General features: G+C 45.6%; 1 protein-coding gene across 1 annotated transcript in view; it reads left to right on the top strand.

Moving 5' to 3' along the window:
- LOC117513414 (carcinoembryonic antigen-related cell adhesion molecule 2-like) overlaps positions 1 to 15,052 on the top strand; it is a 290,345-nt gene that overhangs the window by 238,069 nt on the left and 37,224 nt on the right. The window contains exon 9 of the mRNA XM_034173599.1: positions 7,003 to 7,117. Within this exon, the coding sequence (XP_034029490.1) occupies positions 7,003 to 7,117 (115 nt within the window). The remainder of the gene's footprint in view (positions 1 to 7,002; positions 7,118 to 15,052) is intronic.

Genomic DNA, 15,052 nt, shown 5'->3' with positions numbered 1-15,052 from the left:
TCGGGAACTCCTCGCGGTGAAGGAGACTCTTGAAGAGTGGAGACACCTGCTGGAGGGGGCGTCGTTGCCCTTCGCGGTTTTCACGGACCATCGGAACCTGGAGTACATCCGGACCGCCAAGCGGCTGAACCCCAGGCAAGCCCGCTGGTCTCTGTTCTTCAGGCGCTCTGACTTCCAGATCACGTACCGCCCCGGAACCAAGAACCAAAAACCAGATGCATTGTCCCGGGTGCATGAAGAAGAAGCCAAAGCGGAGCTGTCGAATCCCACCGAGACCATCATCCCCGAGTCCACTGTCGTGGCCACCCTCACCTGGGATGTGGAGAAGACCGTCCGGGAGGCCCTGACAAGAAGCCCGGACCCGGGGACTGGCCCCAAGAACAGACTATACGTCCCACCAGAGGCAAGAGCTGCCGTCTTGGACTTCTGTCACGGGTCCAAGCTGTCCTGTCATCCCGGAGTGCGCAGGACCGTGGCAGTAGTCCAGCAGCGCTTCTGGTGGGCGTCCCTGGAAACCGACGTCCGGGACTACGTCCAGGCCTGTACCATCTGCGCCAGGGGTAAGGCGGACCACCGGAGGACGACGGGACTCCTCCATCCCCTGCCAGTGCCTCATCGCCCCTGGTCTCACATCGGCCTGGACTTCGTCACGGGCCTCCCGCCGTCCCAGGGCAACACCGTGATTCTCACGATAGTGGACCGGTTCTCCAAGGCGGCCCACTTCGTGGCCCTCCCGAAGCTCCCGACGGCCCAGGAGACGGCAGACCTCCTGGTCCACCACGTCATGCAGCTGCATGGGATACCGTCGGACGTCGTCTCGGATCGGGGCCCCCAGTTCTCTTCACAGGTGTGGAAGAGTTTCTGTAAGGAGCTGGGGGCCACCGTAAGTCTCTCGTCCGGGTACCACCCCCAGACCAACGGCCAGGTAGAGCGGGCTAACCAGGAGTTAGAGCAAGCCCTCCGATGTGTCACCTCCGCGCATCCGGCGGCCTGGAGTCACCATCTGGCCTGGATCGAGTATGCCCACAACAGCCAAGTTTCGTCTGCTACCGGCCTCTCCCCTTTTGAGGCATGTTTGGGGTACCAGCCCCCATTGTTCCCGTTGGTGGAGGGAGAGGTCGGTGTGCCCTCGGCCCAGGCCCACCTCAGGAGGTGCCGCCGGGTGTGGCGGGCCGCCCACTCTGCATTGGTAAAGGCCCGGACGAGGGCTAAGGCCCATGCGGACCGCCGGTGTTCCCCGGCCCCCACATACCAGCCTGGGCAGGAGGTGTGGCTTTTGACCAAGGACATCCCTCTGTGTGTCGACTCCCCTAAATTGAAAGACAGATTCATCGGACCATTTAAGATCCTCAAGATCATCAACCCGGCCGCAGTGAAGCTTCGACTCCCGGCTTCACTGCGGATTCACCCCGTCTTTCATGTTTCCCGTCTCAAGCCACACCACACCTCGCCCCTCTGTACTCCGGGACCAACGCCGCCTCCTGCCCGGCTCATCGACGGGGAGCCTGCCTGGACAGTCCGCAGGCTTCTGGACGTCCGTCGTAAGGGCCGGGGTTTCCAATATCTGGTGGACTGGGAGGGGTATGGACCTGAGGAACGCTCCTGGGTGAAGAGGAGCTTCATCCTGGACCCGGCCCTCCTGGCCGAATTCTACGCACGGCATCCGGACAAGCCTGGGCGGACGCCAGGAGGCGCCCGTTGAGGGGGGGGGGGGGGGGTCCTGTTGTGTGGGCCGCTGAAGAGGAGGTACTGCTGGCCCACCACCACCAGAGGGCGCCCTGCTTGGAGTGCGGGCTCCAAGCACGAAAGGGCGCCAGACCTAGAAGAAGTGACAGCTGTCATTCATCCCCTGCACCAGCTGTCACTCGTTCATCATCATCACCACCATAAAAGCCGGACTGCAACTCCACCTCCTCGCCGAGAAATCGACTACCATTCCTGAGGTAATCCTTCTCTGCAGTATTTGGATTAATCCACGTTTTGATCTCTGTTTGCAGCCGTTTATTCCTGTGGGACAGTTTTGTTGGAGCGGCGTGTTGTGGGAACCGCGACGTCTTCGCCTCCCACTCCCTCCAGATAAGTGACTGACAGGAGCTGCTTAAGTGTATGATTGGAGGTGGAGGTGCTCCCTCCCATCAGTGTTGGACTGTGTATTACTGAGTGTGCAGACTCACACTCACACATCCTGTTTTTTGCTCTCTGCCAGCAGTACCAGGGTCGACAGCCGGGGACAGAGGCCACCTGGGGATTCGGGACTTGGCGGCTCCGGTGTTCTTCAGGCCGTTGGTGGTGGAAGCCGTGTGGAGTACGGCTTCTCTCTCGTCGGGGGGGTCTCCTATCTTCGAGCCTGCCACACGTCACCTGGTGCTAATTGACTGTGCATATTTTCTGTATCTTTTCGTTGTGTAGTGTCACAACATTAAATTGTTACCTTTTGGTTTATTCATTGTCCGTTCATTTGCGCCCCCTATTGTAGGTCCGTGCTACGACACTTTCCCAACAGTCGGATTCTTTTTTAACAGACCTCGTATACATGCTCAGTGCAGCAAAAAAAAAAAAAAATCACATCAGAAATGAGTCCAGCTTTTGTTCTCTCTTCCTACTAACAACGTGCACACACGTGTGGGTGCGCGTGCACAAGCATGCGTGGGCGCGCATGTACTCGTGCGCGAGCACGTGTGTTTGTGACGTGTGCACGCAGGAGTGTGCATGCACGGGCACGTGTGTGCTTGCACGAGCATGTGTGCGCATGCATGAGTATGCATGCACGAGGACGTGCGCACGTGTGTATGCGTGATCACATGTGCGCGTGTGCACGTGATCACGTTCCATTTATTTCCATTGGTTCCATTTAGAGTGCAAATTTGGTCCCATATGTTTGGTGCAATGGTACCAAATGTATGGGACCAAATTTGCAATCTAAATGGAACCAAGCCACACTCTGAATGCAATACAACACAAATGGGATGAATTACTCAATGTCATGTGACATACAAAGCACCAATCAAATGACAAGAATCCACTCAGCCGTTATATAATATACTTTATTATCCGCAAAAGGAAAATTCATCTTGGACTCATATACTGCATACAATGCATGTTAAAAACAATTATCAGAAAAAAACACAATAAAATCCATAAAAACAATAAAAACCCCATCCAATATAAACACCCGCATAAATATGAATATGAATAAGAAACAACCACCAACAATATAACAGACAATCCCCCCCCACCCATGTTGCACACTTCCCCTGACCTTAAATACCATGGAGCCATCGCACAGTTCTGCCGCCATACGCAATCTTATTCAGAAGTCTGATAGATGTCGGCACAAATTACTTTTTAAACAGTTCATCTTAAATTTCGGACCTCTGTACCGCCTCCATGAAGGCAAGAGTTCATATTCTTTATAGAGGATATGTGAGGAGTTAGTCAATATCCTCTGAGTGTGCCTGAAAACAGACTGGTCATACAAAGACTGCAGGCCCTGGTACTCCTACCATCCCATCACCTTCATAGCAGTGTGGATCAGACCAGAGGGTGACATGGGAGTAGATTTTCACTCCTGTCCCGTCCCACTCCCACAGAAAAATTTCTGTCCCATCCCATCCCAGGCCAGAGTAAAAAAATAAAAATTCTTGTCATGTCCCACTCCGGGAAAAATGACTCCCGCTCCTGTACCACTCCCATTTTTTCCTTCTTTTAGTTTTTGGGTTTTAGTGTTCTGCAGTTTTATTTCAGAAGATGTGGCAACAGGAAGAGTTCATCTGTGGTAATACAGGAAGGCACTGGTTGCCTTAATCCTTCTTCTTCGTCTTTTGGCTCTTCCCATTCCAAATTAAAAAACAAAACAAAAAAAAACTTCACTAAAAGACACAAAACATAGATAATGTATGGCCTGTGGTCTTATAGTTTTTCAAAATGTGGTGGTGGTGGACACGTAATGATCCTGACATTTACTTTGACTTCTCTTTCTGTAACTGCTGACTGTATGAAACCAACATATTTCATGTTTTGTGTGGTCAGCTTTATTTTTATTTAATTTTTGTTGATATATATCCATTCCTGCATTTAAGGCCTGCAGCATTTTCCAAAAAAAAAAAAAAAAAAAAAAAAAAGGTTGGAACAGGGCTGTTTATTCTAAATGTAAGAATTAATTAATCATTTTCACAGCCAGTTTTCTTGAGAAATGTCAGGCTGAATACATGAACATTTCCAAGTGACTGAACATTTCTTAGACTTCATTTATATCGATCATTCAGGAACACAGTGTGGTACTTTATAGTAAATCTGTGTCAGGGAGGCAGTTCTCAAAAACTAAATGTCCATGCTGGAAGAAAAGTGAGGGAAGCCACCAAGACACTTTTGGCTTCAGTGGGTGTGAGTGGATAAACTGGGAATAGTGCAACATTTTTATTTTTAATCTTCATTTTACATGCAGTCACAACTTTTTTTCTGATTTGTGACTGTTTCTGTTGCATATCTGAAATTACAGAACTGCTATAAAGAAAAGTGTTAACATTTTATTGTTTTTTAAAACTTTGTAGAACAAACACAAGCACCAAACTCTTATAAAGAAGGAAAAAATACACAAACACATGCAGGAAAAACTGAACAATGCAGACTGATATGACTCTCATGATTTTTGAAAATAATAAGATGTAACTTACTTTGAAATAAATGAAACTCAGAACTACTTTGAAAGATAACAAAAATTAGCAGCTTGTGTTTTATTCTGACAAGAGTTAATTTCTTCTTTTTCCTCCTCCTCAGTCACATTTTGTGCTTGAACATAAAATGACATTGAGTCATCTAAAATAAATATCTTTGAAAAATAACAGTCTGTTAAAGTTCAGAGTTCTCACCTGCTTTGTGTGATTTCTGCTTCTGAACATCACTGCAGAGTTTCTCCACATCAGGTTTTTTTTTATTATTATTATTATTTAACACACGTGTGTGTGATTTTTATAATGTTCATTCCTATATTCTCATTTTTAAGGAATTTTGACCATTTATTTCATCTCATAATTTCAGTATGACTGTCACCGACACGTGCACACGGTGTGAAGAAGATGAACCAACAGTTGTTTGTTGCTTCCTCTCACCTGCACTGACTGAAGCAGCTCATACCCCTCCTTCGCCCCCTCACCTCTCCGTCCTCGCAGCGAGCCGACTGCACAAACACACAGACGGTTGCAGCAACCCCATCAGCCATGATGAAGCTACATAGACCATGATCATTCACTGGAAGCAATAAACATCATCTTTTACTTTTGACACAAAAAGAGCATCACAAACCAGCAGCACTTCATCTGACCTTCACTTCACTTAACCTGCATGTCTTTGGATGTGGGAGGAAGCCGGAGCACCCGGAGGGAACCCACACAAACACAGGAGAACATGTAAACTCCAACCAGAAAGCGTCAAGTGGGAAGAAAACGTGAGACCTTCTCAGTAGGCCTGTTTCCACCGCAGGAACTTGCAGGCCATCATGCAGATGGAAAAAAACTATATACAGTGGGGAAAATAAGTATTTGACCCCGTGTCAGTTTTGCAGGTTTTCCCACCTACAAAGAATGGAAAGGTCTGTAATTTTTATTGTAGGTACACTTCAACTATGAGAGACAGAATCTAAAAAAAAAAAAACAACAATCCAGTGAATCACATTGTATGATTTTTAAATAATTAATTTGCATTTTATTGCATAAAATAAGTATTTGACCCCATAGAAAAACAGAGCTCAACAATTGGTACAGAAACATGTGTTTTGCCATTACAGAGGTCAGACGTTTCCTGTAGTTCTTGGCGAAGTTTTCACACACTGCAACAGGGATTTTGGTCCACTCCTCTATACAGATCTTCTCCAAATCTTTCAGGTTTGGAGTTTCAGCTCCCTCCAAAGATTTTCTATTGCGTTCATGTTGTGAAAGTTTAGTGACACGGACCCACAACAGGGGGCGCAAATGAACGGACAATAGAAGAAGTTAAATTTGAACACTTTACTGTTGTGAATGCCACAACCACACACAGCAGATTATAGAATAAATACAAAGTCAATGGATAAAGGTGTCGTGTGGGCAGGCTCGACGATAGGAGACGTCCGTCTAGAGAAGAACCGGAACCACACGATTTCCTCCGCCACCGAACCAGAAGGACAGCTGTCAACCCGGCCGCTCTTGGGAGGTGGCAGCGCCCTCTCGTGCCTGAAGCCCGCACTTCAGGCAGAGCGCCCTCTGGTGGTGGGCCAGCAGTACCTCCTCTTCTGGCGGCCCACACAACAGTTCAGGTCTGAAGACTGGCCAGGCCACTCCAGGACCTTGAAATGCTTCTTATGGAGCCCCTCCTTAGTTGCCCTGGCTGTGTGTTTGGGGTCATTGTCATGCTGGAAGACCCAGCCATGACCCATCTTCAATGCTCTTACTGAGGGAAGGAGATTGTTTGCCAAAATCTTGCAATACATGACCCCATCCATCCTCCCTTCAATACAGTGCAGTCGTCCTGTCCCCTTTGCAGAAGAGCAGGAGTGAGGAGTTGCCTGTTCACAGCTGTAGGCAGCACATTTTGAGGAGCTGAAGTTTGACTTAAAGCTGTACTCTTCACTCTTTTTACTCAGCCTCCTAACTTCATCCTGCAGAGCTCGACTGTTTTGCTGCAGCTGTGTGTATTTTTCAGCTAAGCTCATCTCTTCAACATGTCTTTTGACTAGTTTGTGCTGTGTTCTCTGCTGGCTCATTACTTGCGCGTCAGAGGCTCGGCACAGCGTCATTTTTTCATTCAAGCATGATGTAGACACATACTCGGAGCAATTAATAGTAAAGTAAGTACTTTCGGCTGCTCCTGTGTTTGCACTTGGGGTTGCCACAGTTACCCCGAGTGCATTTGCATGTTATACTGACACAAGATTTAGGGGTGGGGTTTGAAACTGTATTTTTATTAACATAATGATGATAAAATTATTTATTATTTAATTAATTATTTATTTACAATTTTGTACTGCAGTTTCGGCAGAAGGCCCATCTTCATCACTTTCACCTGGTGCCATTGTTGGAACAACAATTGCATGTTTACTTGTTGGCCTCACTGCTGGTGTAGTGTTCTACATTTTTAAAAAAAGGTAAGTTAATTTTTTTTTCATCCAGTATGTTGTGTGAAGTACATGTGTGCCTCTGTCCTTTGCTGTGTGTGTGTGTGTGTGTGTGTGTGTGTGTGTGTGTGTGTGTGTGTGTGTGTGTGTGTGTGTGTGTGTGTGTGTGTGTGTGTGTGTGTGTGTGTGTGTGTGTGTGTGTGTGTCAGCAGGCCATATATGGTAAAAGAGGTGGAACATAGGTGAGCTCATGTATGACATGGGTGGGACACTGAACCCTGAAAATGCTCCCACTTTAATTCTGAGTCTCACTGTGAGGGCGAAATCTTTTAAGTAATGGATATGAAATGTTGATGTCAGTTTCTGTCCTGCACAAATCCTTTTCTCATTTTTTCAGTGTGTTCCTTGTGAGCTGATATCCATTGAGTTCATCAGAAAGTTTTGTGCATGCTCAGCACTTTGAGTAGACATCAGACAGAGAGCTGTTGTTGTCCTATCTATCTATCTATCTATCTATCTATCTATCTATCTATCTATCTATCTATCTATCTATCTATCTATCTATCTATCTATCTATCTATCTATCTATCTATCTATCTATCTATCTATCTATCTATCTATCTATCTATCTATCTATCTATCTATCTATCTATCTATCTATCTATCTATCTATCTATCTATCTATCTATCTATCGAAACCCCAGCCCCCCTCCACCAAAAAAATGAGGAGAGCATGTGTGTTCCTCAAGCATCTCGGGTCCTCTACCACAGGCCTGGGATTTTGAGGGTTCTGTGCAGTGTCTAAGCTAATTAGTTAATAAATGCTCCACAGTGTTGCGGTGTTCCAGCTGGCTTCAACTGCCAGAACCCAGAATTCAACAGAAAAGTCTACGACACTGCGGGTCCCCTAGAAGAGGGAAAAAAGACGTTTGGATGTCGTCTGCCTATGCAACCTACTTATTTGTAGGGCATCATTACAGCAGTCGGAACATGATTGTAGTCAGGAAACCGCTATATGGATCAGGCACATCAGATCCTGCCAGTATCTCCCACTTGTGCCACGTTCATGCACCTCCACTGAATCCTGTTCAAGGAGCACAAAGGATATGTTGATATGCAACATGTACAGTAGGGAAAATAAGTATTTGCCCCCCTGTCAGTTTTGCAGGTTTTCCCACCTACAAAGAATGGAGAGGTCTGTAATTTTTATCATAGGTACATTTCAACTGTGAGAGAGAATAATAATAATAAAAAATCCAGTAAATCACACTGTATGATTTTTAAATAATTAATTTGCATTTTATTGCATAAAATAAGTATTTTACCCCCTATAAAAACAGAGCTTAACAATTGGTACAGAAACATTTGTCTGCCATTACAGAGGTCAGACGTTTCCTGTAGTTCTTGGCCAAGTTTTCACACACTGCAACAGGGATTTTGGTCCACTCCTCCATACAGATCTTCTCCAAATCTTTCAGGTTTGGAGTTTCAGCTCCCTCCAAAGATTTTCTATTGAAGGTCTGGAGACTGGCCAGGCCACTCCAGTACCTTAAAATTCTTATGGAGCCCCTCCTTAGTTGCCCTGGCTGTGTGTTTGGGGTCATTGTCATGCTGGAAGACCCAGCCATGACCCATCTTCAATGCTCTTACTGAGGGAAGGAGGTTGTTTGTCAAAATCTCAAGGTACATGACCCCATCCATCCTCCCTTCAATACAGTGCAGTCGCCCTGTCCCCTTTGCAGAAGAGCACCCCCAAAGTTGATGTTTCCACCCCCATGCTTCACGGTTAGGATGGTTTTCTTGGGGTTGTTCTCATCCTCTAAACATAGTAAGTGGAGTTGATTCCAAAAAGCTCTATTTTGGTCTCATCTGACTACATGACCTTCTGCCATGCCTCCTCTGGATCATCCAGATGGTCACTGGTGAACTTCAAACGGGCCTGGACATGAGCTGGCTTGAGCAGGGGGACCTTGCTGCCCTGCATGATTTTAAACCATGACAGCATCATGCGTTACTAATGTAATCTTTGTGACTGTGGTCCCAGCTCTCTTCAGGTCATTGACCAGGTCCTCCTGTGTAGTTCTGAGCTTTCTCAGAATCATCCTTACCCCACAAAGTGAGATCTTGCATGGAATCCCAGACCGAGGGAGACTGACAGTCATCTTGTGTTTCTTCCACTTTCTAATAAATAATCATAACAGTTGTTGTCTTCTACCAAGCTGCTTGCCTGATGTCCTGTAGTCAAACCCAGCCTTGTGCAGGTCTACAGTTTTGTCCCTGGTGTCCTTAGACAGCTCTTTGGTCTTGGCTATCGTGGACAGGTTGGAGTGTGATTGATTGAGTGTGTGAACAGGCGTCTTTTATACAGGTAACAAGTTCAAACAGGTGCAATTAATACAGGTAAAGAGTGCAGAATAAGAGGGCTTCTTAAATAAAAATTAACAGGTCTGTGAGAGCCAGAATTCTTGCTGGTTGGTAGGGGGTCAAATACTTATTTTATGCAATAAAATGCAAATTAATTATTTAAAAATCATACAGTGTGATTTTCTGGATTTTTTTTTTAGATTCTGTCTCTCACAGTTGAAGTGTACCTATGATAAAAAATTACAGACCTCTCCATTCTTTGTAGGTGGGAAAACCTGCAAAACTGACAGGGGGTGAAATACTTATTTTCCTCACTGTATGTGGCATGCATCCATCATGTGCAGTGGACGTGAACATTGTGCAATTAAATCGAAAGCACCGTCTGTAACTGCAAGTTCATGTGTCGTGCGCGTCAGAGGCTCGGCACAGCGACCACAACACAACAGAATGGGATGTCGCCCTTGCAAAACACAGATTATGACATATTTACCATCTAACTCTGTCAGAGGAATGACAGTGGAACTGTTTTGCCAGCCCATGACACCATGAATATGCCAACCAGGTCTCACGGCAAGTAGTGCTTCAGCAGCATGAAATATACATTAATCTATTGGTTTGTGATATTGTGATGAAAAGTGCCTCATTTTCGTCATGGCAACTCAAATTCATTTTCATTCATTCCGTGATGGCGGGACGAAATTAAAAGTGAAGCAGGGGGTTGCAGTGAATATGGTTAGGGTGAGGGGAACGAGTAACATTAGGTTATGATTAAGGTTAGGGGTGGGGTGGGAGTAGGTTGAGGAATAGGGAGTTAAAAAAAAAGCTCAGTCACAAAAATTTGACTAATTTCGTCACAGGGGCACCAAAAAAAAAAAAAAAAAAAGTGAGACTGGGCTGGAATATACATGTGAACTCACATCCGGTACAGCCAGTGGTGGGCACAACTAACCAAAATCTTAGCTTCGATAACCATTAATGTGAAAACTGAAAAGTGATCTTTTTTGACGCTAAACCGATAAATTGCTAAAAAAAAACAAACAAACAAAAAAACTTTATTACAGATAACATAACCGATAACTTTTATTCGAACACAGCTCCATCAGATTACACTGTCGGCTTCTGTTAAGCCAGTTTCACTTTAAGTGCTTCAGGTGCTGCTGGGTAAATTCAAGGATCACAAACACAAAAAGAACACATGAAAAATGAATGAATAAAAAAATAAAACCCCAAATACTGCCATCATCTTTCAAAAGCAGTAAAACACAGTATTAGAAGTCACAGTTTATCTCGGTATTATATACACCGTCATTTACGAACTAAAAGATGCTGTTTTTCTCATGCCTTGAATGCTGCGGCTTAAACAAGTGACGTGTCCAGAAATGCATTGATTGGCAGAGTAAAAGACACGTAGTAAATATACATTTGTACCTGTTAGTTTCAGTGGGATTCATTAAATTCTGAAGAAAATATTCTACATAAAGCGTCCTTATTTGTAATTGGTGAAGAAAAGTCCCTGCAGCTGCACCTTGAGATCTCCTCTCTTCCACCGAGTCTTGGTGATTAAATTATCTCATGCCACAAAGAAATAAAATAAATAATGTTGAAAATAATCCATTTTGTTTGTGTCGAGTGAACAGTAACAGTGTAATATCCAAAGTGAACTTGAACCACACGACCCACAATGCTCATCGCGTCGACCGGCCAATCACGTCTTGCACTTAATGATGATGATGTGATCAACAAGTGACAGCCAGTCTGCCATAAACCAGTCATCTACATCTACATCTACATCTAAAATGTTTGATTTTAGGGTTTACAAACGTTTTTGGCTGTTAAACTTTCCTCACTTTATCAGCAAAAAAAATGTCCGCGAACTGAAAGTTATCGGAACAAAATTTATCGGAAGATAATTGGTCCGATGATGGTTTTAAAACTTATCTGAAAAGCTAATCCACTAACAAAAACATTAGCTTTGTTAATTACTGGTTATCGGATTAGCTGAACAGTGCCCACCACTGGGTACAGCCTCAGGTGTGTTTCACAGCGCAGGGCGGACAATGGCCAGGAAAGCCCCTTTCACCCCACCTGTGCCGTGTGCTGATTACACCAGCTCAAAAATACCCCGTCCATCACAGCATAAAAATATGACATGTCAAGCGCTGTGCTGTGGCGTGCCATGCACTAGTGATCCAACCGATCAGTGCGGAGCACAGCTGTCCCATGCACTCTGTTTGCTGATGACACCAGCTCAAAAATGCCCCTTCCATCATGGCATAAAAATATCCCATGTCAGGCATTGTCCTGTGCTGCATGCTGGTGATCCAACCATTCAGTGAGGAGCACAGGTCTCCTGTGCCCTCTGTTTGCTGATGACATCACCGTTGCCATGCTGTGTCCATGGGCACGGTGCTCACAGTCCGTCATATGTCAAAGACGCATGTGTCATCCTGCCGCTGCTATGTTCTGCTTAGGTCAGTGAGTGCGAGGGTGCGAGAGGATGAGTAAATTGGTGTATGAGTGGGTGAGTGAGTGAGTGAGAGCACTCTGGCGCATCCGTCTGCCAGTCTCGGCACTCTGTTTATGTTTCTGGTGCAGTCTGACAGCAGTTTGTGTCTCTGTACTGTTGTCTGACAACACTTGGATTATGGTTATGTGGGTGAGCACAACTTAGTCTGGACTGGATCTGCCCACATTCCACGTGGTCGTCTGCCGGTCCTACACGGCTGTCTGTCTTTCCCTCCTGACTGTACCTCAAGGTTTTGTTTTTTTTCTCCATTCTGAGTGATTCTGCCTGATATCAACACATTCTTGCTATGTGTGACAGGGGTCTTACGAATGCAGTTCAAATATAGTTGGAACACAGCACGAATACCCAGAATGCTGTCAAAATGCATTAAGAATATCAAGAATGCACTCAAATTCCATATAAGTGCAGTCCAATTGCCACCTGAAGTCTAGGTGGAAGCAAGAGGAGGGGCACAAGCACTGTGGTCTGGTATCCTTTGAAGGCCTGCTGTGTCTTTCTGCTGGATGTCGAATCATATCCAAAGGCCATCAGGACCCAGATGTGCACACCCACAACTATTATTGTTGCAGCCACCGGTAATAGCCATGAGTCCATAATGTATCTCAGTAAACCCATAATCAGGGGACCCTTGGACAACATATATCAGAACAAATAATGGATAAAATAAGTAAGACAGAGGGGAGGTGAGGCAGGTTCTAAGTGTAAAAGCATTACACAGCAGCAGCACACCCGCTCCCCCTCCCATTGCATGCTCTCTCCTTCTCTCTCTTACTGAACAGCAGAGTGCAGCGATTAGATGATACAGCATCATGCACAACCAGTACAGTGATCAGATGATACAGCGTCATGCACAAGCAACAGGTTGATCGCATGATATGATGAGCATGAGCTGTGGAGCCATAAGGTGATACAAGCTCATACACATTCAATAGGGCGATCACATGAAATAAGTTCACGCAGGAGCTGCGAATCCGTCAGATGATTTGAGCTCACACACGCCCAGTGGGGCGATCATATGGTATGACCTCATGCACGAGCTACGGCCCCATCAAATGATATGAGCTCAGGCATGCGCAGCAATGTGATCACATGATATGAGTTCACGCACGAGCTGCAGAGCCATCAGATGATACAGCCAGATGGCTTTCCCCTCTCCAGCATATTAGATCCATGAGATGACCTCACTGAGGTTCACGCGTGTGTCCTGCCAATCAGTTATTGCTTCACATGACATACTGCCTGGACTTTGCGATCACGTGTTGCATGCCCTGACATGCAGCAGTGCATCCTGCTGCCTTGCAGTGTGGCACGTGCTGCGCTGCTGGATGGTGCATCATATGGGATGTATATTTCGTGGTAGACGGGCTATGTGCCATTGGCACTTGACTGATGTCACCATCTCATGACACTTCTTGGATGTCAGGGATTTTATCATAGTCTGCTGCTTGGCTGTTGTTCGCCCTTCACTGTGAGATGCATCTGGAGCCACTCCGAAGGTGATTTTCTATTTTATTTGTATAGTAATGGCTTGGCAATACAGTTGGAACATCATTCGTCCTAAAAGTTCTATGGTGTACATGTCATAATTATGTGTATTACAGCTGTGACATGCCATTCACCTGCACTGTGCCATGCCGCGCCGAGCCTCTGAAATGTGTTGATTCGCTGTGGGGCAGCTTAACTATGATGATCACAATATTTCACATACTTTATCAAATCCATGCATGGGAGGGAATGACAGTGTATGTGTAATATAAGGTTTATTGTGGATATGACATCCCCTTCAGATGTGCATGCTGCTCCGTGGCTCTGAGATGCATTGACTCACTGTGACACATGGTGCTTTCGGTTTGATTGCGCAGTGTTCATGTCTACGTCACAAGATGGATGCGTGCCACAGACATTGCACATAGCAATATTGCCTTTGCGCACACTGAATGGGATCCAATGGAGGTGCACATACAGCTTATCCGTGGCACAATCTGAACATGCTGGCAGGATTTGATGTGCCTGACCATGATGAAAGTCTCTTGAGCAGGTTCAGACTGTTCTGAATGCTGTTTTGATGCCGTGAGAATATTTAGAATGGAGTCAGGCTGCAGTCAGACAGCAGTTCAACGTGTGCTAAACATTTGGGCCGGCCACAGGAATTTCCCTGACTCTTTGGAGTGTATGCAGAATGCTATCGGAGGATTCAACTGCGCCTTGACTTTGACCAAATGGAGGTCAAATTTTCATTTGGACAGCATTCGGGTTTATTTTTCCTCTTGTGTGATGGGGCAGCCCAGTCTCACGAAATGAGTCAAATTTTCGTGACGGGTTTTTTTTAACTCACTATTACTAACCCTACTCCTACCCCCAACCCTAACCTTAACCATAACCTAATGCAACTCCTTCCCCCAACCCTAATCATAACCAGCCCTGACCCCCTGCTTCACTTTTAAGTTCGTGCAGCCATCACGGAATGAATTAGAATGAATTTGTGGTGCTGTGGTGAAAATGAGGCGCTTTTTGTCACAATATCACGAACCAATAGATTCATGTATATTTCGTGCTGCTGATTCATGACTTGCTGTGAGACCAGGTTGGATGGGGGTATAACAGTCAGCCTTTGAGTGAACACGTGTACTGAGCACCCTTCAGATTTTCATGTGCTACAAGTAACATGATGGAACAACTTGAGCACAGGTCAGATCAGTTGATACAATCACAAAATTGATCATCGACCTTTGGCCTACTGTGCTCTGGTGCCATGTACACTTATGAGTATCCTTATGTTTGAACATGGTGATTGTGATGGACAGTCCATGACTATCACAGAAGTCCAATAACAAATGACCACTCGGGTTTAGATCAGGAAGACCGTTCCTCCCAATCACACCTCTCCAGGTGTCCCTGTCATGTGCATTGATGTCTCCCCAGCAGAACAATGGAGTTCCCCACCATACACGACTCTATTCAGGGACTCCAAGAAGGTACGCATACGCACAAACAGTCACAATAAGCAGAGTGCACATCTCGGGCTGTGCGGTGCATTATGGGTACGCTAAATTTTTTCAGCTACCAATCCACAT

Source organism: Thalassophryne amazonica, chromosome 7 (genome assembly GCF_902500255.1).
Source record: "Thalassophryne amazonica chromosome 7, fThaAma1.1, whole genome shotgun sequence".
NCBI lineage: Eukaryota > Metazoa > Chordata > Actinopteri > Batrachoidiformes > Batrachoididae > Thalassophryne > Thalassophryne amazonica.
Note: the sequence above shows the minus strand (reverse complement) of the source record. Positions and strands in the feature narration are given on the sequence as shown.